At 35.9% G+C, this 25,160-nt stretch overlaps 1 protein-coding gene across 4 annotated transcripts in view; it reads right to left on the bottom strand.

Annotated features, from left to right (window-relative positions):
- The window catches only part of fliI (FLII actin remodeling protein), a 436,796-nt gene that overhangs the window by 34,763 nt on the left and 376,873 nt on the right, over positions 1-25,160 (bottom strand). For all 4 annotated transcript variants that reach the window (XM_090376949.1, XM_090376950.1, XM_090376948.1 and 1 more), the window contains 2 exons: positions 19,538-19,684; positions 6,243-6,280 (listed from right to left, as the gene is read on the bottom strand). In XM_090376949.1, coding sequence (XP_090233075.1) covers positions 6,243-6,280; positions 19,538-19,684 — 185 coding nt within the window. The remainder of the gene's footprint in view (positions 1-6,242; positions 6,281-19,537; positions 19,685-25,160) is intronic.

The following is a 25,160-nucleotide window of genomic DNA, read 5'->3' as shown; positions in this document are numbered from 1 at the left end:
AAGGAAGGGAACGTTTTCTGCATCAGCCAAAATAAAAAAAAAATAAAACAGAATATTCATACTATTCCCATTCTCACAAAGTAACCATTCAATTCCACTTTGAATTAAGCCAGGCTTCCTGCCTCTGACATGTTGGGAGGAAACTTATTCCAGTGTTTGATAATTCACTATCTATAAGTAAACTTCATGAGATCCAGTCTTCTGTTATTCCCAAAAATATTTTATATTTATGTACCTCTGGTTCTTCTCTCACCTATAAGGGAGAAAAGACTTTTCTCATTAATTTTACTCAACTTATTCAGTGCTTTATACACATAAATCAGATCTCCACCCCTCAGATGTCTAGCTGTGAAATTTGCAGTCCACACCTTCTAAATTGTTCTTCACATGTGCATCAATCTGCACTCATCACTAATCTGATTATCTTATTTTTTTAGGTGCAGTCTCCAGACTGAACACAATACTTCACATGTGGTCTAACCACTGTCTTGTAAAGAGAGATATGATATCCTTCTCCCTACTAGAAAAGGTCCTGTAAATAATGGAACAGAATGCTATGTGTCTGCCTGTTCATACTGCATGGGAAATTTCATGTCAGACTGAATTGTAATGCCTAGGTTTTTTCATCTTGAAGCACACTTTTCGCTCTTCCTCCTCCTTCCATAGTACAACCTTAGTTTCACTGGAAATTATTTATAGGTGAAACTACCAAATATGACATGAAGCTATCACGAGAAAAGAAAAAAGAGATGCTCTCAATATATATACTGCTGAGAACCCCAATGTTTTCCAGTGGTGGTGATTTATATATTGTGAATTACAACAAATTTCATTTACAGCTTTGCTAACTAAAAATAACAGTAGTTCACAATGTAAAAACATTTTCTTTTAGGGTTCTGTTAAGTGGGTTATGTATGGAAAACCTATCAAGTTTGGTTTTAAGCCCCCCCCCATTACTAATTTATTTCTGCATATACAATCCAAAAAGTTCACTCAAACAGAATTGTTCATACGGAAAATATATACTGTATACCTCAATTGAATTAGATTCTCAGTAGACAAAATACAATGTAGATGATGGTCTATTCATAATAAACCATTATTTTATACCAAGACGTAATTTTTTAGGAATTGTGTACCACATCCACTCTGGTATCCACTCTTCTTGTGCAAGTGGTGAATGTTTCAAAATGGGGATGGGGAGAAGAGGCAGATATTTTCACGCAGAAACAACCTACCATTAGTTTGCAAAAAGTGGATACACTCAGACTGAATAAAAGTTTTTGAAATTTTTTTCTTCTTTTCTTTTATTTTTATTTTATTTATTTATTTTTTTTGTTATTCTTGATAAATCATTCTCCTCCACCCGAGTCTTTGCATTTTAAATTATCCTCCTGATCTAAATAGCTTTTCAGGAGAGATTAATAATAAACTTTATTCTTCAGATATTTTCTATGAAATTCAATGAAATTTTTAATTAATTAACAGAAAGTATTGCCTAAAGTTAACAACTGCTTGTGATACTGTTAGATTAAAAATCATCACATTACATTCTGTAAAACATATTAATTCAAATTGCACAGTAAAAACAGGTCTCTTACTTAACTTAGCTAATTTTTTTTTATTTATTGTCTTAGTTGCACCATAATTACTGCTGAAGGCTTTAAAGCTATCTAACTAGGAGGGGTTCCCCCTTCCCCTCCACATCTTCTAAAGTAGGCTCATGTAAGTGACTGGAATCCAAAACCAATGTTTACTCCCTACTAACAGGTCACCGTACTCAAGGTGTAAACCTGTTATTAGGGAGCCAGATATATGGCTACTGACTGCACAAGAATGGGTTGTCAGTATGGGAGTTAAGCCAACTAAACTGGACAAATTATAGGCTAAATTCTTATCATTATGACAGAACAAAGCACCTGAGATGCATAGTGATAATTCAGAAGGCCTGATTTGCATTATCATAGTGACCTACATCCAATAGTTATAATATATTTGGATTACAACAAGATGTATCATCTTGTTTTATATTGAGGGTTCTGTAAACTTATAATTAATGCAAAGGTTACACATAACATAAGAAGAGATTTCAGTACATGGAACTATATAAAGTATCTATAAAATACATGAGGCTATTACTGCCCTCTTAGCTCTGCTGAGGTAATTATATATTCTTATCTTTTCAAAGATAATCACTCAGATCAAATGAGAATAGTGTGAATATAAACAATATTGACTATTTTCCATAATCTAATATTAATAAAGGCAAACTGATTCAAGGAAACTCAACTTAGTGAATGAATCCAAGTTTCTGAAGAAAAGGAATTGAAATGGGAGACTCATCAAGCATTCATTTCCAACAAATAGTCATACATTATGACTGTTAACATGGAAGGAACAAAAAGATCCACAGGAAGTAGCTAATGTTGATAACTCAATTATCAGGAAACAGGAAATATATTATGTAAAAAGGTCAAGTGAAACAGGACCAGGATATGTTCACCAGGGACAAAAGTTCAGGTTATTAAAGAACTATTATCTTTTAAGGACACACAAGGTGATATTGTTGTACATGTTGGTTTTTTTTTTTTTTTTTTGATTTGGTAGTTATTGGCGCATCGGCTTCTGTGGCCATATTGCACCTCCCAAGGTTTTTGCAGTACTTTGATCCAAGCCCGAGGCGGGAATCGAACCCGCGACCTTTGGGTTGCCGGGGTACATGTTGGTACTAATGTTACTAAGCAAAGACAAATCTAAGGATTTACTTCAGATATCAGACTATATTGAGAAAAAGTCACAAGATTGAAAGTAAAATCTGAAAGTGTCTGGTGGTTTTTGCATAGTCATGGTAGGAGGCAATTCATGATGACAGTCAATTCAGCCTTAGAGAGATTGTGCAAGTCTCTGGATATAATTTTTCTCATTCTCAGCATGGATTGCACTTGTTAATGGGAGGGACTGTTTTGAAAGTAAAATTTCTAAGAATGAAATATTTTCAGCTTTTATGTGATATATTGTATTTAACAAATATTGTAAATTAAATTAAATACAGTATGCTATTTAGATATATTTTTGGTGAAATGTACCATCAAGCATAGGATAAAAGTGCAAATTATCAAGGCTATTCCTGTTAGATAAAAGTAATATCTTTTTATAATATTTTAATTTATTTCCAGGGGAAAATTTGCTATATTCCAAAGTCACTTCATGTCCAGTAATAAATAAGAATTTTTTGATGATTTCCTTGCAACTGTGTTAGTTGTCTGATGGCATCAGGGGTTTCCCCAAGAGTTTTCATTAGGTTGGTCACAACTAATGCCAATCCTCTACAATTTGACTTGTAGAAGTGGGCTGGAGTTAACCAATTGTAAACATAAGTTAGAAAAGTGTTACTTTCTGTGATTGTTTATTTGCATTTAAATTATACAGTAATAACCATTCTCTATATACAACTCCAAAGCCATTGTGCTAAACTGCAGCATTACAGTGATTTTTTACTAAGCAAAACATTATTGTGTGCGTGCATGCATGCATATTTTACTAATTCATAAGTATGGAACCTCAAATACAATCTATTTCTTCCATATTTGGAAAACAAGATATTATTTTAAAACCTTATTTGTTAAAAAAAAAAGTTTTAAATTTTCTTGTTAGGATGTATATCAAAGATAAATCTTATGGCTATTCTGGTTGTCATGCATTTTTGGGAGTGAATATTTTATTTCTTGGAACACATCCTCTTGTTTTTTTTTATTTTTAGGAGCATTAGCAACTAAGGCCATATTGCTCCGGGGATATGCGGTGGTCATTTCCTGACCCTTCTGCATCCTCCATATTTGGTGGTCACGGGCTAGAACCCTGGTCTAATCAAGAAGCGTGTGCTACGCACTGCTACTCCTGCCCACCTGGCTACGGAGGTGCCATTTAAATTTCAGTAAAGCTTTTAATACTACTATACATAAATGACTGCTGGAATAGTGCAGCATTGGGGGCAAGTTACTGCTATGGATAAAGGGATGAGTGGGCGGCAGGAGAGTAGTTATTAATAGTCACTGCACTTTGTGGATTAATGTAATGAGTGGAATCCTTTGGGTTTGTTGTTAGAGCCCTTAATGTTTTTAATCTCTATTAATCTTACTGATATAGGCACATCAAGTTTAATGTCTAAGTTTGCTGATGATATAAAAGTGGGCCAGGTGGCTAATGAGAGCAATCAGGGTATACACTACTCCAATAAGAGTTGGATAAATTTTTATTACACTGCCCATTTCAATAGTGTTTTCAACATGTTGCTTTTAAATATAAGTCTTTTACCAGACTTTTAAATATAAAAGTCTGGTAAAAGCAACATTTTGTTGTAATTTCAGTGCACAATAAATTCTGCCCAAATTAATATAAAAATTTGTGCAAAATCAAATTTTATTTCATGATTTCTGAAGAAACCTAAGTGATGGAAACAAATAGAAGTCATTTTTGAAATAATGAAAATGATTCAGAAATGCCCTTTTCTGAGAAAACATCTGTGAATTTTTCTTCAAAATGCAGAGTAGTGTTATTACTTACAGGATGATTAGGCAGCCTATCAAAAATCATTAGCACAAAGCAGATAAAATATTTAAACTATAGAAATTCTTAATATCAAGTTGGCCATACTATTGATTGAAATACTGCAGAAAAATGAACCAAAAAAAAAAAAAAAAACCTCGGCATTTTGGTGTTCATTTTATATAAGAAAAATCGAAATGAAAATACAAAAAGTATGTGAAACAAAATATTTATTTTGAGTAAAAAATATATAAACATGTAAAGTTATATAACATAAAATTTTCTTTCTGATAAAAATTAACTTGTTTTCTGATATAATCATATATAATTATTTCAAAATAATTATTTCAAAAATCACAGTGGAAAAAATTACAAGTTATTTTATTTCATGCCTTTGTTTAAAAAATGATATCTTAGAAAACACAGTGCATCGATAGTATCATTGCTAAGCCTTGAATGAATTTTTGTGCAAATATTACCAGTGGCAGAGAAAGCTCATTCTGAATTGATACTTGCAGTAATTACTTGGAGTATTGACATACTCATTTACAAATATTTCCCTCTAATTTCATCCTCTTCAAATAATCTTATCTTTTGTTTGATAATTTTTAGATCTTTTTGAACTACAGTTTGTTTGTTTTTTTAAACTGCAATCTTTTTACTGATGGCAAACTCTAGTTTTTGTTTCATCAAAAGCATTTCTGGTTCATCTTCACCTTTAGTTTAATCATGCATACATGAAGATGCAGAAGTGGAATTAGTAATTTCAACTTCAATACTGTCTTCTTGATGTTCCATTATTTTGGAAAGTCTTTGTAAATATACCAGTTTTATAAATATAAATGTTTTATAATTATACCAGTATTTCGGTACTTAAAATAGCATGAAATACCAGTATTTAGGCATACTGTGAACTGGTATTGCAATCCCTAGGCAACACAACTCTTAGTGGCGCCTCCGTAGCCAGGTGGGAAGGAGCAGCAGTGCGTAGCACATGCTTCTTGATTAGACCGGGGTTCGAGCCCGTCATCACCAAATACGGAGGATGCGGAAAGGTCAGGGAATGACCACCGCATATTCCCGGAGCAATATGGCCTTAGTTGCTAATGCTCCTAAAAAAAAAAAAAAAAAAAAAAAAAACAAGCAACACAACTCGTGTAACTTATGTTAAAGGCTGGATTCATTAATTACAATTGCTAAAATATAGCAAGAACTATTGAACTAAACAAGCAACACAACTCATGTAACTTATGTTAAAGGTTGGATTCATTAATTACAATTGCTAAAATATAGCAAGAAATAGTTTAGCAATTGAACTATTTTGATAATGAAATGTAATATTTTATAGAACTATAGAATTTTATATAACAGTTTCTGCACTAGTAAAGGAACAGCTGTAATATATATTATTAAGTAACTGTTCAAATACAGAAACTACCTTTATAACTGAAGTGACACTGCTGTTAATGGTTTTTCACTGCTTACATGAATAGTACAGTCAAGACCACCTTTTACACACATAAATATCAATTATGTCATAAATATCATAATTAAAAAAAAACCTCTGCCGCTTAACAAGGACACAGGGTTTATATTTATATTTTTATCATGATCTCTAATGAATATCTTTATTAGAGAGCATGATAGTGTTTGTAAAAACAAAACAGAGATAAAGCAATAATAAAGTTAAAACTTACCAAAATGCTGAGTTTAAAAGTGTAGCATCAACATTAACCTATGTTAGAAAAAATATGAAACTAAATATATATATACATATACATAAAATACATTACATAATCATATATGAGGATGGTTCAAGGTAGACCTGAAATTTATTATTATTATTTTTTTTTTTACAAGAAGCACATGCCTACCACAATATAGTATTTTTATAGCATTTTCTCTGTACATTGATATTAATTTCATTACTGTGGGAAGGCAATGATGCTTGCAATGAAGAAAGTTGTAGGTTGGTCATAAATACCACAAATTGGCGACAAATACCACAAATTGTGGTATTTGTTGTAGTGGTAGTGTTGCACTTATCCACTATGAAACTGATTTCCATCATACATGCAATCGGCCTCCGAAAAAAAGTAAAATTAAAAAAAAAATAATCAATAAATAAAGTTCAGGTTAAACTTTGAATTTTGGTCATCATCATTATACAGTGCATAATACAATGACACATTATTAACTGTTTTACAGCACGGATGATGCAAAAAAATAAAATAAATAAGTAATGCAAGCAATTCAGAAGTGGGCTTAGGACTTCAAATAAAAAATGGCATGAAATTACTTTTTTAAATTACTTCATAATGCAGATTTCATTCTACGTCAATGCACTTTTCCCTTAACATACACATCATTAAAATTACACACATTTTTCTATCAATTACCTGTTCAGGAGTGAAAATACCTACACATGCCTGAATGTTTTTGTGTCAGTATTTTAGCATTAGCAGTGGATAATGATGCAAGAAAGCAAGCTTATACAGCATCAGAAAAAAAAAAACCCTCCCATTTCACCAATTCATTCCCTCCAATCGTTTGTCTAGTTCTTCCTTGAACTTAATTAAACTATCAACTTCCACAATAACAGATAGAAGTTTGTTCCGGCAATCAATCACCTGCGGGCTAAAGGCACACTTCCACACATCTATTCTGCAACCATCCTTGCTCAATTCGAATTTATGTCCCCTCATGTGTGGTCTGAGCAAGAGGAAAAATCCCATCAGCTCATTCCATTCAAAGCCTTAAACACCTCAATCAGATCACTCACAGGTGCCTAGTCCCTGCATTTTTCAGAACTGAAGCCTTTCTTGGTAAGAGCACACCCCCTGTTCTGCTCACCAATCCCGCTGCCCTTCTCAGTACTCTTTCCAGCAGCTCCCCATCTTTCCTAAAATGAGGCCTCAGACCTGTATGTGCTACTCAAGCTATGGCCTAACCATTGCCTTATACAATGGGATAATCACCTCCTTATCCCTGCTAGTAAAATTCCTGTATATCATTGACAAAATACCATGAGCTGTAGTGGCAGCCAGTCTGCATTGCTCAGAGAACTTCATAACTGACTGCACAATTACCTCAGGTCTTTTCATTTTTCCATGACCTTGAGTGTAGTACCATGCAGCTGGTATTTACTCTGGGGTTAATGCTACCCGTGTGAAGTACTTTGCATTTATTAATGAAACATCAGTTGCCATTTCTCAACACGTCTGCCTCGCTTTTCTAGATCCTATTGTACTAGTGTACTGTCATTAACCGCCTTGCCAATCTTCAAACTGGTACATTAAGCCTGATATTTATCAATGATATTGATAAATACAGAAAACAACAATGGGCCCAATACCAAACAACCCTAGGAGGGTCCACTAATAACATTAGTCCACAAAGAGCAGTGTTACTGATTACAACTCTCTGTCTTCTCCCACTCAACCATCCCTTTTCTTAGCAGAAACTTTCTCTTAATGTAACTGCTCCAATTTGTATAGCAGCCTCTTATCATGCAACAGTATCAAAAGCTTTCATGAAATCTAAATATATAATATCAAAATTATTTTTTGCATCCAGTTCCTCTGTCACTGCATCATAGTATCCAATCAACATGGTCAGATAACATCTCTACTTAACAAACCCATGCTGTGACTGTAGTATGCACTCCTGTCTAGGTGGTCCAGTATTATGTCTTTAAACAGTGACTCCATTATTTTCCCTGGAACAGAAGTCAGAGTAACAAGTCTGTAATTACTCATATCACCATTTCATCCCTCTGTAAATTGGTGATACATTTACCACTTCTCCACTACTTAGGGACCTCCCTGAATCCAAGGATACTCTCATAATTATGGCCAAGGATATGCTTACCTCCTTTGTTGCCTTTTTTATGTCCATCTTCAACAATTTCTCCTCCACTTTCCTTTCAGTTATCATAAAGTCATTTAGCTTCTCATTAGGGTGTGATAAACTTCTGGCATCCCTTTTTCCAAAGAATTCTTCATGAGTTATGAGGGGTGTTCAATAAATACGGTAAGGTACTTCCCATAGTTATATTTCGATTATTCATGATTTATTATGTTCCTACATAGCTCAACTCAATTATACTAATTTTTATCTGACCATGCTTTTAGTTTGTGATGCTGTAACAGAAAGAAGGAAGACACCTGTATCAAATTATGGATTTGCTGAAATTGGAGCATCATTCAGTCATCAAGTTTCTCACCAAAGAAGGAAATGGGCCAAAGGCCATTCATGAAAGGATGGTGGCCGTGTATGGCAACAATACAACTTCAGAGTACCGGGTGAAATTCTGGCCAAAACAATTCAAGTGTTAGGCAGTGTTAGGTGGGTCGGAAAACTGCTAGCTTTTCCGACCCACCTAACACTTTGTGGAATTTGTGGGGGAATACAAGGACTAATAGATTAACAGTAGCCACTGGCAGAGGTGAAAGTGATTCTTGCACTGCTTCTATTGGAATGAGCAGCAGCCTGGAAAACAAGATGCAGGGTATTTGAGATACTGCTGGGAGTCATTGCGGTACAAGTAAACACATGGGTTATGTTAGGGCAGCTAAGAATAGGAACAGGTGCATGTATACTTGCGTGTACACCAATGCTAGGAGTTTGGTAAATAAATTTGATGAATTTGAGGTATTGCTTAAAGCATCAAAGGCAGATATTGTTGGGATATCAGAGACGTGGTGTCACACAGATATAAGGAATGCAGAACTGGAATTTGGAGAGTACAATGTCTACAGAAAGGATAGACAGGATAGGAAGGGAGAAGGGGTTATGCTATTAGTTAAGAAACACACAAAATCCAAGGAAGCGAAGCCAGTGGACATCGCTGGACAGTGCAGTGTCGAGTCAGTTTGGTGTGACATAAGCATTGGGAGATCAAAATTGAGAGTAGGAGTGTGCTATAGGCCTAATGACTCTGATGAGTATAATAAGAAACTGTACAGGGAAATAGAGTGGGCCAGTAAATCAGAGAGTAGTATAATGGGGAATTTTAATTTCCCAGATATTTACTGGAATTTGTGGGTTGGTCACTAACACACTAGCAAGGCTTTTGTGGATTTATTGGATGATTGTTTTCTACATCAGCATGTTCGGGAGGCAAATAGAGGGAGTAATACTCTTGATCTGATTATCAGTAGTGATTCTTCATGCATTAAGAATCTGCAGATAAAGGAACCAATAAGTGGCTGTGATCACAGTGTGCTGAAGTGGGATTTACTCAAAGAGGTAACTACCATCATGGGTAAAGGGAAGGGTTTTTGCTTTCGTAAAGGCGACTATGATGGTCTGAGACAGTATTTAAATTCTATAAAGTGGGACCAACTGATGATGTTACCAACAGCAAATTCAAAATGGGAAGCATTCAAAGAACTTATCTTGGAAGCTACTAGGCTTTACATGCCAACTTAGAAATATTGTTCAAGGTTCAGGCCTAAATGGATTTCAGATGAACTAATGAGACATATGGCAGAGAAGAAAAATGTACGGGATACATATAAATTAATAGGTAAAATGAAGTTTATGATAGATATAAGCTGGTCTGAAACCAAGTCACAAAGGAGATTAGGCAGGCAAAGGCAGATTATGAGAAATCCTTGGCAAAGGATGCAAAGAAAAACAAAAAAAGAATTCTTTACCTATGTGAACTGTAGAAGGAAAGGGATGAATCAGATTGGTCCACTGGATATTGATGGTTCAACAGTTGAGGATCCTGCTCAGGTGGCTAACAAACTAAACGAGTATTTTGCATCTACATTCACACATGAGGAGTTATTCAGAAAGGGGAATGCCAGAGGTGAAGTAAACTATGGCAGTGAGCTAGTTGATTTTGTAATAACTGAGAGGAAAGTGGAGGAGAAATTGTTTAGGATAAACATAAAAAAGGCACCTGGGGTGGATGGGATCGATCCAGTTATATTAAAGGAGGCAGCAAAAGAAGTAAGCAAACCCTTAGCCATAATTATGAGAGCTTCTTTGGACTCAGGGGAGGTACCTGTAGACTGAAGATGTGCAAATGTGACCCCAATTCACAAAGGAGGATCAAAGGCCGACACAAGTAATTATAGACCTGTGAGTTTAACTTCTGTTCCAGGAAAATTAATGGAGGCACTGGTTAAAGAAGCACTGCAGGATCATCTAGACAAGATTTCAGTTATAGCTCGGACACAGCATGGTTTTGTTAAGGGAAAGTCTTGCCTGACCAATTTGATTGGATACTATGATGCAGTCACAAAAGAACTGGATGCAGGGAATAATTTGATATTATATACTTGGATCTTAAAAAGGCTTTTGATACTGTTGCACATGGAAGACTGCTGCACAAATTGGAGCAGTGTGGCATTGGAGGCAAATTGCTGCTATGGATAAAGGGATGGTTGAGGGAGAGAAGACAGAGAGTGGTAATCAATGGACACTGCTCATCGTAGACTAATGTTATTAGTCGAGTCGCTCAGGGTTCAGTGTTGGGTCCATTGTTGTTTTCTGTATTTATAAATGATATTGATGATGGTATATCAAGCTTAATGTCCAAGTGTGCAGACGATACAAAGGTTGGCAGGGTTGTTAAGGACACTACTGATGATTTGCTGATGCAACAGGATCTGGAAAGGTTGAGCAGATGGGCTGAGAGGTGGCAAATGAAGTTTAACATTGACAAATGTAATGTACTACATATGGGAATTAGTAACCCCAGAGTAACACAACTCTGTGGTACTACACTGACAGTGGTAGAGAATGAAAAGGACCTGGGGCTAATTGTGCAAGCAGATATGAAGTTTTCTGAGCAGTGCAGATGGGCTGCAAGAGTAGCTCATGGTGTCTTGTCAATGATATACAGGAATTTTTCTACCAGGGATAAGGAGGTGATTATTCCCTTGTATAAGACAATGGTCAGGCCACACCTTGAGTACTGTATACAGGTCTGGAGGCCTCATTTCAAGAAGGATGTAGAGCTGCTGGAACGAGTACAGAGAAAGGCAACAAGATTAGTGAATGGAACAAAGTGTTGCTCTTACGAAGAAAGGCTTAAGTTTTGCAAATTATAGTGTCTGGAGACTAGGCACCGGCGAGGTGATCTGATAGAGGTGTATAAAGCCTTGAATGGTTTGAGTATGCTCAATGTCGATGGGATTCTTCCTCTTGCTCAGAATAATCACCTGAGAGGACATAAATTCAAATTGAGGAAAGACAGATGTAAGATAGATGTGCAGAAATTTGCCTTTAGCCAGTGGGTCATTGGTTGGTGGAACAGACTTCCATCCCTTGTTGTGGAAGTTGATAGCCTAAATAAATTTAAGGCTCAGCTGGACAGGTATTTCGAACAAATGGAGGGGTGAAATGGGAGTGGTTTTTTTTTTTTTTTTTTTTGGCTGATGCTGCATAAGCTTGCTTTCTTGCATCATATGCCTCTAACTAATGCTAATGCTAAGTGGGGTAGAGAGTCCATCAAAGACAATCCATATCTAGGAAGGCCTGTGACAGCGACCACTCTAGAAATGTGCCAAGTTGTGGAAACTCTTGTGCAGAATGACAGATGTTTAAAGGTGTCCCAAATTTCTAGATAATGTGACATATCTGGAGGAACAGTTATAACCATCTTCCAATGAACATTTGAGGATGAGTAAGCTGCAAGGTGGATCCCCAGATTTCTGATTCCTGCGCAGAAGCAATTCGGAGTACAGTGTTGTGAGGAGAATTTAGAGCTTTATGGAAGGGATCCCGTGACTTTCATCTCAAGAATTGTTAACCGGAGATGAAACATGGGTTCATCACTGGGATCCTGAGAGCAAGCAAGAATCAATGCAATGGAAGCACAAGAGTTCTCCCACATCCAAAAAATTTCAGACACAACCTTTGGCTGGAAAGATTATTGCTACTATTTTTTTTTAATTCTGTGGGAATTTTGTACATTAACTACTTGGAACATAAGCAGACAGTCACTGGAAATTCATATGTATCCCTACTGTACAACCTAAAGGATGTCATAAAAGAAAAACGTCGTGGAAAACTTTCCAGAGGTGTGCTGGTTCTTCACGACAATGCACCAGTGCACAGGTCGCATGCTATTGCTGCTGCTGCTTTGAGAGACTGTGACTTTACAGAACTTACCTATCCACCATACAGTCTGGATCTGGCACCCAGTGACTATTTCCTGTTTTAACACCTTGAGAAAAACGTAGAGGGATGTTGGTTTGCTGATGATAATGAACTGAAGTCTGCTGTTTCTGCGTTCTTTGATGGACAGGACAAAGAATTTTATTCATTTGGTATTTCCTCACTGCCACAAAACGGAACAAGTGTATTGAAGTTCAGGGGAGTTACATTGAAAAATAAAAACCCGATTTTTGCCTCTATCTCATTTCCTTCACAGGTACATAGATAATTTATTGAACACCCCTTGTAGATGCAAAATACCTAATTCAATTTGTCTGCAACCTGAGCAGGATCATCAACAGTTAACCTAATAGACATCAAGTGGCTAAATGGGATTCAACCCCTTCCTTCTACTGTTAATGTAAGAATAGAAGTCTTTGCAGTTTTCCTTTGCATTCTTTACCAGAAACTTCTCATAATCTGCCATAGCTTGCCTAACTTGTTTTTTTGTGACTTGATTACAGACTATTTTATATTTACCATAGGCTTCTGTATCACCTGATAATTTTTATGCATCCCATGCACTTTTCTTCTCTGCCAAGTGTCTCAATAGTTCATCTGACATCCATTTAGGTCTACGCCTTGAACAGTATTTCTTTGTTGATATGAAAAGCCTAGTAGTTTCTTTGATTACTTCCTTGAATACCGATTTCTATCAGTAACATCGTCAGTTGGCCACACTGCACAGTATTTAAAAATTGTCTGAGACCTATGTAGTCACCCTTACAAAAGCAAAAGCATTTCCCATTACAATTGACAGTAGTTTACGTCTTTAATTAAATTCCACATTAGTACACTGTGATCACTGACACCCAGTGGGTCTTTTATCTGCAGATTCTTAATTCATGAAGGATCACTGCTGATAACCAGATTAAGAGTATTGCTTCCTCTTGTTGCCTCTCTAACATGCTGCTGTAGAAAACTGTCATTCAAGAAATCCACAAAAGGCTTGCTAGTGTATGTGTGGCCAACCACAAATTCCAGTCAACATCTGAAAAATCGAAATCCCCCATTATGAGACATTCTGATTTGATGGCCCACTCTATTTCTCTGTATAGCTGTTTGGTAAACTCATCAGTCATTAGGCCTATAACACACACTCCTATTCTCAATTTTGTTTTCTAAGTGCTTATATCACACCAAACTGACTCAACATTGCACTATCACCAAAGTCAACTGGGTGCACTGCCTTAGATTTAATATTCTTAACTAAGAGAAAAATCCCTCTTGTCCTGTCTATCCTTGCTATATACATTGTACTCACCATATTAAAATTCAGCATCACTTATGTCTGAGTAACACCACATCTCTGCTATTCCTACAATGTCCACATTCAACAACTTAATTAGTGTTTAAAATTCATCAAATTTATTTACAATGCTCCTAGCATATGCATTTGTTCTTACTCTCAGTGACCATAACACAGCCCATGTATTAATTTGTTCCATGATGACTAACACCAGGGTCATCATGGCACTTTAGTAAAAGGCTAAATCTTTTCCATTACCTAACTGAAGATTCTCCATCATTCTGGTGGGTTTTTGTTTCATTATTATTATTCCCATCATTAACTTTCATCCATGTTGTGCGGGTACTTGGTTTTAGTCAATGATCTGGATTGGCTCCAAGGTTATCAGTGAAAACTTCCTACTGTTTTTTTTCCCTCCTCTTCAGAATTATGACAGGTATAGATGCCTAGAATGCCTCATAAAAATATGTGCTGACAATCATTCCACCACTGTTTTCCCAGCATTTTTTTTTTTTTTTTTTTTTCAGTCTACCCTGGGCTCTTTAGTATTAGTTGACACACATGATGCAAGAAAGCAAGCTTATAGAGCATCAGCAAAAAAAAAAAAAAAAAAACACTCCGCATTTTGCCCATCCAGTCACTCCAAATGTTTATCTAGTTCAGCTTTAAATTTATTTAAGCTATCAACTTACACAACAACAGATGGAAGTCTGTTCCAGCAATCAACTACCCGCTGGCTAAAGGCAAACTTCCGCACATCTATTCTATAACTGTCTTTCCTCAATTTGAATCTATGCCCCCCTCAGGTTCTTAATCTGAGCAAGTGGAAGTATCCCATCAGCGTTGAGCCTGCTCAAACCATCAAGGCCTTGTACACCTCAATCAGATCACCTCTCATGAGTCTAGTCTTCAGACGCTGCAACTTGCATAACTTAAGCCTCTCTTGATAAGAGAATCTCTTTGTTCTTATCACCAATCTTGTTGCCCTTCTCTGTACTCATTCTAGCAACCTCTACATCCTTCCTAAAATGAGGCCTCCAGACCTGTACACAGTACTCAAGATGCGGCCTGACCATTGTACAAAAGTATAATCACTTCCTTGTCTCTACTAGCAAAATTCCTATATATTGACAAAACTCCATGACCTGCTCTGGCAGTTTGTCTGTACTGTTCAAAGAACTTCATATCCAACTGCTTAATTACCCCCAGGTCTTTTTAATTCCCCATCTCCATGAGTGTAGTACACACAGTTGGTATGTTTCTCTTGGATTACTGCTACCCATATGCAGTACTTTGTATTTGTCAATATTAAACTTCAGTTGCCACTTCTCAGGCAATCTACCTAACTTTTCTAGATCCTGTTGCTGTAGCATACTGTCTTTACTATCATTAACAACCCTGCCAACCTTCGAATCATCTGCAAACTTGGACATTACGCCTGATATACCTTCTTTGATATCATTAATAAATACACAAAACAACAATGGGTCCATGCAGTCACCGAACCATGGGGGACTCCACTAATAACATTAGTCCACGTACAGCAGTGTCTGTTTATTACCACTCTCTGCCATCTCCCACTCAACCATCCTTTTATCCATTGCAGCAACTTGCCCTTAATGCTATACCACAACAATTTGTACAGCAGTCTTTCATGTGCAACAGTATCAAAAGCTTTCCTGAAATCCAAGAATATAATGTCAAAATTATTTTTTGCATCCAGTTCCTTTGTGACCACATCATACTATCCAATCAAATTGGTCAGACAAGACTTCCCCTTAACAAACCCATTCTGTGTCTGAACTATTACTGCTGTCTTGTCTAGGTGATCCTGCATCACTTCTTTAACCAGTGACTCCATTATTTTTCCTGGAACAGAAGTTAAACTAACAGGTCTACTATTTGCATCACCCTTTGAACCCCCTTTGTGAATTGAGGATACATTTGTACCTCTCCAGTCCATGGGGACCTCCCCTGAATCTAAGGATTCCTCATAATTATGGCTAAGCATTTGCTTACTTCCCTCGCTGTCTTCTTCAATACAACTGGATATTTTTCATCTGCCCCAGATGCCTTTTTTATGTTTAACTTTAACAATTTCTCCTCCACTTTGCTCTTGGTGATTAAAAAATCATTTAGCTCCCTGCTAGAGTTTAGTAAACATCTGTCCTCCCCTTCCTTACAGAATTCCTTGTGTGTGAACGTAGATGCAAAATACTCATTCAGTTTGTCAGCTTTCTGGGCAGGATCATCAACAGTCAAACCATCAATATCAAGTGGACCAATCTGATTCATCCTCTTCCTTCTAGAGTTTACATAAGTAATGAAGTCTTTGTTGTTTTTCTTTGCATCCTTTGCCAAGGATTTCTCGTTATCAGCATTCACTTGTATAACCTCCTTTGTGACTTGATTGCAGATGCTTATATCTGCCATAGGCTTCTGTGTCACCTGATAATTTATATGCATCCCATACATTTTTCTTCTCTGCCACGAGCCTCATTAGTTCATCTGACATCCATTTAGGCCTCCACTTTAGAATCCACTGTTTTTAACATCATCAGTTGATTCCACTGTATAGAATTTAAAAACTGCCTGAGACCACTAGTCACCTTTAAGAAAACAAAAATCCTTCCCATTACTCTTGATGGTACTTATATTTTTAAGTAAATCCCACATCAGCAGATTGTGATCACTGTCACCTAATCGTTCCTTTATCTGTAAATTCCTGATGCATGAATCATCACTGTTGATAATCAGATCAAGAGTATTACTCCCTCTGGTTGCCCCTCGAACATGTTGCTGTAGAAAATCCGTTCACGCATTGGCAAGGTTACTACGTGAGTATTACCTCATTGGTGGAGACGTGCTCTGGTTTATTCAGAAAATGCTCGAGAACAGGACCATTACTGTTCGCGATGGCAATCTGCGCTATACCAGGACTATTCCAGCTGGAGTTCCACAAGGCGGGGTCCTGTCCGGAATCTTGTTCTCAGCTATTCTCGTGCCATTTGTGATAGGCCGAACTGACATCCTCACCTTTGCCGATGACATAAAACTGTTTACTCCTATCAACCCTGGAGACACTGCTGAATACATCAATACCTTAATCCTTCAGAAAATCCAGAACCTTGAGGCCTTCCTCTCCGGTTTCGGACTTCAAATCAATCCTGAGAAGTCAAAACAGTTGACTTTCTCTCTCAAACGGAGCCCAACAATAGTACAACCCATTTTAAGAGGATGCCGGATTTCTGCTGTCCAACAACATACAGATCTGGGCGTTATTTTTGATCAAAAGCTCTCCTTTGTACCGCACATAGACAACTTGCAAATAAAGTTCTGTCGACTCCAGTGGATGATTAAACAACAACTAATGCACGTCCATGACCAGGCTGTGGGGTGCAGATATATTAAGATATGTGTTTATCCGGTAATATTGTATGGCGCCGAAGTCTGGACCTCAACTGCTACGACCCATCTTAGACGGATTTTCGCGGGGGAATTCTGGCTACTGAAGTGGGCCATATGGAAATTTCGGCTTCCCTCTACACCAAGGACCACCCAGATGGCGGCAGCTCTCAACATGAGATGTCTTCCTGCCATCATTCACGAGAGAAGACTCGTCTTTGCCATCAAAATGATGGTAGGCATTATTTCAGTGCCAGATTTCTGGGCTAACTGTGGATGGAGGATCCCGGTCCCAAGCCTTAGGGCTAATCCAATCCTACAGGCCATTCCAAACCGGTTAAAGCTAACTGAGCGGTTCCTACCCGTGCAAATGCTGCAAGACATACAGTCCTTGGATGGCGACCTCTACAAATTCGCAGTCGACAAGGAATATAGGCAGAAAGTACTCGGTCGACTTCCTTCCCAGGACCACGTTAGAGGACAGTAGACCCTGCTCCCGGAGACCTATTCATCACTGCCCTGAATCCATCATCTCAGTGTACAAACTTTTCAGGAGTTATAATGCTCTTTTTTTTTTTTTTTTTTTTTTTTGTGTTTATTGTATTATATGATTTCTTTTATGTAAACTCCTGGCTTGTAGCCGTGAAGGGAGTTGTATACAGCAATGTGCTTTCTGTATATAATAAAGAATTCTTCTATTCTATTCTGTAAAAAAACACCCCACCAATAAATCCAAAAATGTCTTGCTCGCATGCAAGTGACCAACCCAGAAGTGTCAGTCAATATCTGGAAAGTTAAAATCCCCCATTACAAGACATTCTGATTTACTGGCCCATTCTATTTCTCTGCAAAACTGTTTGTCGTATTCATCAGAGTCATTAGGCCTATAACACACTTCTACTCACCACACATTTTCCCTTTCCCAGTGTTTATGTCACACCACACAGACTCAACATTGTACTGTCCACCCATGTCAACTAGATGCACTTCCTTAGAGTTTGTGTTTCTTAACTAACAGCATAACCCCTCCTCCTTTCCTACCCTGTCTATCCTTTCTGTACACATTCAGTGTCCAATTCTGCACTGCTTATATCTGTGTGACACCATGTCTCTGATATCCCAACAATATCTGTCTTTGATGCCTTGATCAGCACTTCAAATTCATCAAATTTATTTACTATACTTCTAGCATTGGTGTACATACAAGTATACATGCACCTGTTCTTACTCTTAGTTACCCTAACACAACCCATGTATTTACTTGTTCCATGATGACTCCCAGCAACTTGCTCTCTAGGCTGCTGATCATTACAATAGAAGGAGTGCAAGAATTGCTTTCCCCAAGAATTGTCTTCCAGCTGAAATTATGGAAATTTGTGAATGATCAATAAAATATTTATAATACAAAAGCTCTTTTATTTTATAATCAATATATACAAATCAAAATACTTAAAAGAAACACGAAGGATGTTTCACATAAAACCATCTACCGGGCGTGCTCAGCACACGCCACTTTTTTTTTATATTGAAAACGTATATATTTTAAATTAATTTTTTAAAATAAAACTCCCTCTGATGAGCTTTACATGTTTTTATAAGTTGTTTATTAACACATGCATGTGGGTATTATCTTCACTGTCAGTAAGTGAAACTTGAAATAAGCAAGAATCAAAAAACCTACATGCCTCAGTGTTAATGGCGATAAACGTAAACAACATCTAATGCAGGTGAAGCATCAGAACTGCAAGATGCTATGATCAAATGTAGAGCCAGCACACTTGTTGATTAGGCAATTAAAAAACTGCTATCTTAAATTAATATTTTAGGGTTATCTAAAAAAATATATCTCAAATAAATATATATCTCAAAAAATATATCTCAAATAAATATATATCTAAAATAAATATATTCATATTTATTTTAGAGAAATATATGCAAGAGGTTTAACAATAGTTAAAAAAACATTTTATTTTTTTATGGCCAAATCCCTTCAAAAAGAAAAACTAAAATTCACATTGACATCACTTTAATAACTTTTTTATTTTCAAATTAAAGTTGTTTTTTGTGGACAGTCACTACCAATGTGCCCAGGAGAAAGCAAACAAATATCAGATCATAATGTGCCTTCACAGCTTCAGAAATGGATGCTACAAATTAACCCACCTGAATACATCTTGTGCAGATAGGGCTACCATTAGAACGTATATGAAAGAATTCAACAGGAGCGATTTCTTTAAATGATTTTCTTTTACCATGGTGGATAATAAATTTTCTTTTGAAGTGAGACAGAAACTTTAAATTTTCTTGTTGCTGCAAAATTTAATAAAAAATTTAAAAATAACATACAACAATAAAACATTATAAATATTACTTGTCCTAATCTAAAATAACATAAAAAATAATAAATTTTTTATTATTTTTTAAACAAAAATGTTTTATTTATAAATATATTAGAAATACCAATGAAAGTAGAAATGATTTACGAATCTATACAGTAGAAACTAAAAGATGCACTATACTCAGAAAATCAATTAAAATGTATCTACATTTTAGCAACCATGAATTGCTGACAATAGTGATGATAAAAATAAACTAGGATTTACACATTTCAAAACAGAAAAGTAATGACAGCTGAGCTAATAACATCAAGAAACATTAGGAAAGGGGGATCTGTTATAAATAATTCTGAGGCTGGAGGTTTTACTTTCCAAGCATCCACTTTAGCAGTGATCCCAGGTTATGAATAATGTGTGTTGGTAATGAGAGTTAGAATTTATCTAGTCAATAAGAATATTAAGTTATTAATCACAAGTTACAAGGAGTGTTCAAAAGGTTTTTCAAATTAAGCATATAAAAAGTTATTTTATTTTTCAACAGAATATCTTTGCACAACCCAATCTATTTCTCTATTTTCCTGCAAGGCCTTTTTTTTTTTTTTTTTTTTTTAAATATCTGTTAAGCAAAATTCTGAAATATGACCCTCAAACAGTATTAACAGCTAGCTTGACTGCATTTTCATTTGAAAATCTGTTCATAGAAAGGTAAGATTTTAAGATTTCTGAATACACAATAATCAGTAGGGACTAAATCATAGCTGTAGGATGGGTAAGTGTTTTAGGGGCTCATAATAGTATTATGGCATCCTGTATGACATCCACACCTATGAATAGGCCCCTTGGTAAGTTTTGTGGATTAAATTTTGCAGCCACTTTAGACACATCTAAATGTTCACATATTATTTTTAAAATGTTTCAAATGGATATATGCACCATTCTAGCAAGCTCCAAAACCTTTATACATTAATCACGCATAACTTTTTTTTTTGCAGCAATTATTACAATATTTACATATTTGCAGCATTGGATTGTTTTCAAGAGATTTCTGGCCATGTTTAAATTCATTAAACCACCTAGTTATTATGGTATATTAATTCATAGGGGAAATTGGGTCCGAGTATGATCATTCAAATAATGTAGAAAACAAAGGGGGGGTGATAACAAATCATTATATGTTTCAAAACTTCCTATTTAAAAAACAACAACAACAAAATGCATTTCTTTATTTCCTCCTTAGATGTATTTACAGTATGAGGGTATACTCAAGTCAGTGTTCCAAATAATGAGGTATGGACACTACTGATGAAACTAAATTAGTGTTTATTCATTCCTGCATTACACAATCATGATTTCATATATTTTTCTTTCTTTGCAAATCAATAGAACCCCAGGGGATCACATATTGTGAGTATGGGCTTGGCCACTGAGCTGGATATCATCATTCTTCTCTTTCTTGGTGATTCCCTTCTAACTCTTTCTCTCTGGGTAACTCAGAATTTTTTATTTTTGGCTGATGCAGCAAAAGCCTCAGGCTTCCTTGCACCATATGGCTAATGATGATAATAATAACAACACAGTACACTTTATGTACTGTATTGATTTACAAAGAAAAATAATGGTTCTGATGAAATAAGTCTTACAAAGCACTATTATTAAGGAAAGTTGTTTAGATCGAAATATTTTTATTAAAAAGATATTTACCAAAACAAGATTTTACTCTATCACCTGAACAATAATTTAAAATGTGAGTTGGTATTTAAAATATTTTAAAAACATCTTCAGAAGGTGATGAATCTTGAGTAATCAAGGCAGAACACATAAATGCATTCAGATAATAATTAAAGAGTCAATGGATGCTGAAAACAATTTATTTACTCAGAGGTGGTGGCACAGGCTCCTCATACTTTCCAGTCAAATATCACATTTAATAGCCAGTTCAAGATTAATAGTTACTCTATTTTTTAGTTGACAGATTTTACTCTATCAACCGAACAATAATTTAAAATGTGCGTTGGTATTTAAAATATTTTAAAAACATCTTCAGAAGGTGATGAATCTTGAGTAATCAAGGCAGAACACATAAATGCATTCAGATAATAATTAAAGAGTCAATGGATGCTGAAAACAATTTATTTACTCAGAGGTGGTGGCACAGGCTCCTCATACTTTCCAGTCACATATCACATTTAATAGCCAGTTCAAGATTAATGGTTATTGCTCTATCTACCTTCTGAAATATACAATCTTACTTGGGTAGTTCTGAAAGTAATGTGTTGTTTATACCCAACACATTACTTTCAGATTTATAACATAGTTTTATGAAAACCCCAAACATGAAAGGTATCAAAACCTATAGTACTTAGTACCGTGCATGGGTTGAAGAAGAAGTATGGGGGGGATGCCGGAAACTTTGCTCTAGAGACTAAACATGGGTTTCACCTCTTCAAGCCTCCAATAAGCAAAGTGGTGGTATTTCACCGGTTGATGAAAGTCATCTACCACCTACATAGTTGCCCCATTATTGCAACTATGTAGTTTCTGGTTTTGTAGGAAGGAGCACAGTTGTTTACATTATTATTGGATAGTTGTGCTAGTATTATAGCTTGCCTGAATTATTAAATAAAGTAGGTAACAACAAATATGTAGTTGACATATAAATACTTAGTATTGACTGTTAAGTATTTCATTTCTCTAAGTTCTCTAAATTTCTCCAATTTCATTATATGAGAAGTGGCAATAAAGTTCCAAGAGTGGTGCAATAAAAAGAATACAAAGTGAAGGAGTTCAAAAATGATTTTATTTTTATTCAAAGTAATCATCACCTAATTGAAGGCATTTATCACACTGGTCTAAAAGTTTCTGAAAAGAGTCAGGGAAGGCATTCAAAGAGATGATGTTCAGTTCAGCAGTTATGATTTCTTAATGTTCTCAACATTCTGAAATCTCTTCCTTTGAGGGTAGTTTTCACCTTGGGAAAGAGGAAGAAGTCGGTTGGCGCTAGCTCAGGAGAGTAGGGTGCATGGTTGATCTTTACAATGCCATGTTTCATTTTCAGAAGTATGGAATGGACAGAGGCATTGTTGTGCAACAAGAACCAGCTTGTTAAAATTGTGGCCTCACTCAGAAAGTGCACTTAGTCTTTGAAGCACAAGCACAAAGAACACAGAATTGACTCACTCTCTCTCTCTCTCCTCTTCAGGTACAAATTTCTTGTGAATTACACCCTGTTTGTCAAAAAACATGATCAGCATTGTCATGATCTTGCACACTTCTGTGAATGAAACGTTTTGGGCCTTGGTAATGATTTTAAAGTCCACTGCATGCTCTGCTACTTCATCTCTGGGTGAAACACATAACACTCATCTCCAGTGATAATACAATTGAGGAAATTAGGATTGCCTTCTAGATGACATTCTTTGAGGCTGTGCAGCAAAAACTTTGTTGAGACCTTCCTTTTCTCTAAATCTTCATGCAGAATTTGAAAAATCATCTCCTTATTCATCTCGAACTCATCAGCCATCATTCTGCAGGTCAAATGACAATAGCTTGCCACAATTTCCTGAACTTTTGCAATACTGTCCTCATTTCAAAAGGTTGATGGATGCCTACTTCTTGGGTCATCACAGACATCCTCATGTTTGTCTTTGAATGGTGTGTACCATTCAAACATACTAGCATGATTTAACATTTCATAACCATAAACAGTTTTAACATTTCAGATGTTTCTGTTGCTAATTTTCCCGTTCAAAGCATAATTTTATATTCATTCATTGCTCCAATCCAAAATCACGATACTGAACATTAACAATACTAATGAAACTGGTTGTTATTCACAACCTGTCAGTCTATTGGACAATCTTTGTACCATACTGCCATCTGTTGAAGGATGTTTGAACTACAACATACCACTTCTTTTTGTTTTCAAACTCATTGAACATAACCACAACAATACCAGTGCATGTAAATGCTGAATTTGCATGTAGTTAACAGTTGAGCAAATTTGAAAATAAAACAGATTAATATTTTCACATTTATATAATCATAATGTTTTTTAACTTCCCAGCAGAATTAATAGAAATTTTGTCCTGGTAAAATACTGGGTAAAAACACTTATTTTAAAAAAATTTAATTGTTCAAAAAACACATAATTTTTACATTTTTAAATTGTTTGAGTTTTTCATTAAAAATCTGAATTTTAAAACTATTTCAATTTGTTAAGAGAATTTTAAAAAAAAGGGAAATAAAAAAAAGATTTGACCTGTCTGGCAGGGTACCACTGTTTTTAGGTATGTTTGCATATATACATATGCATAAGTGCGATGGTGTACTTATAAATAGCAGAGAAGGCATAATTCAAATAGCAGAAGACTACTATAAAGAGTTATACAAGGAGCGAGGGAATGATGCCAGCAGTGGGGAAGATGGATCACAAATTAGTAACACATACAACATACCTGATATCCTCCTGATGAGGTAGAATATGCGTTGAAGAAAATGAAGAACAAGAGCGCCCCAGGGGAAGATGAAGTTACTGTAGAGTTGTTAAAATTAGGAGGAAGAGACATGACAGAAAAACTGGCAAGACTCTTCACAAAATGTATTAGAAAAGGTGTGACGCTTAAGGAGTGGAATAATGCAATCATAGTTTTGCTGCATAAGAAAGGAGATAAATCAGAAATTGGAAATTATAGACCAATTAGCTTGTTATCCCACATCTACAAGTTGTTCACAAGGGTCATCTAACAGATTAGAAACAATACTTGATGAGAATCAACCGAAAGAGCAAGCTGGCTTTAGGACAAGATTCTCAACTATGGATCACCTTCATGTCATGTCATGTCACAGCTAATGGAGAAAGCAAATGAATATAAAACACCATTATGCCTGGCATTTGTGGATTATGAAAAAGCATTTGACTCCATACAGCATAAGGCAATGTTTCGGGCACTGGAAAGACAAGGCATAGATACCCCTATATTATGATTTTGAAGAAAATATATGAGAATGCTACCTCCTTTATTAGAATAGACAAAGACAGTAGCAAATTTAAAATTGAAAAATGAGTTCGACAAGGAGACACATCTCCGAAGTTGTTTACTGCTGTCCTTGAGAAGATTAGACTGGTCGCAGAAAGGAGTCACTGTGTACCTAAACCATTTACGATTTGCAGATGACATTGTGGTTATAACCCACGATCTCAAAGAATTAGAGGAAAATCTTAATAAGTTATGCAGAGTTAGTAAGGATTTTGGACTAAAGATGAACATGGCTAAAACAAAAGTAACGATGAACAAGTATGCCACAGAAAGGGATATAATGATTGAAGGAGCAGTAATTGAAAAGGTGGAGTCATATACTTATCTGGGACAAGTCATTAGCTGTAATAATGATAAATGGCTGGAAATCAAGGGAAGAATAAATAAAAATTTGGATGGATAGCATTCAGGAAA

This window comes from Mastigoproctus giganteus, chromosome 7, assembly GCF_048544385.1.
Source record: "Mastigoproctus giganteus isolate SK-2022 chromosome 7, ASM4854438v1, whole genome shotgun sequence".
In the NCBI taxonomy this organism is placed as follows: domain Eukaryota; kingdom Metazoa; phylum Arthropoda; class Arachnida; order Uropygi; family Thelyphonidae; genus Mastigoproctus; species Mastigoproctus giganteus.
The sequence above is the reverse complement of the archived record's forward strand: the minus strand, read 5'-3'. Positions and strand labels throughout refer to the sequence as shown.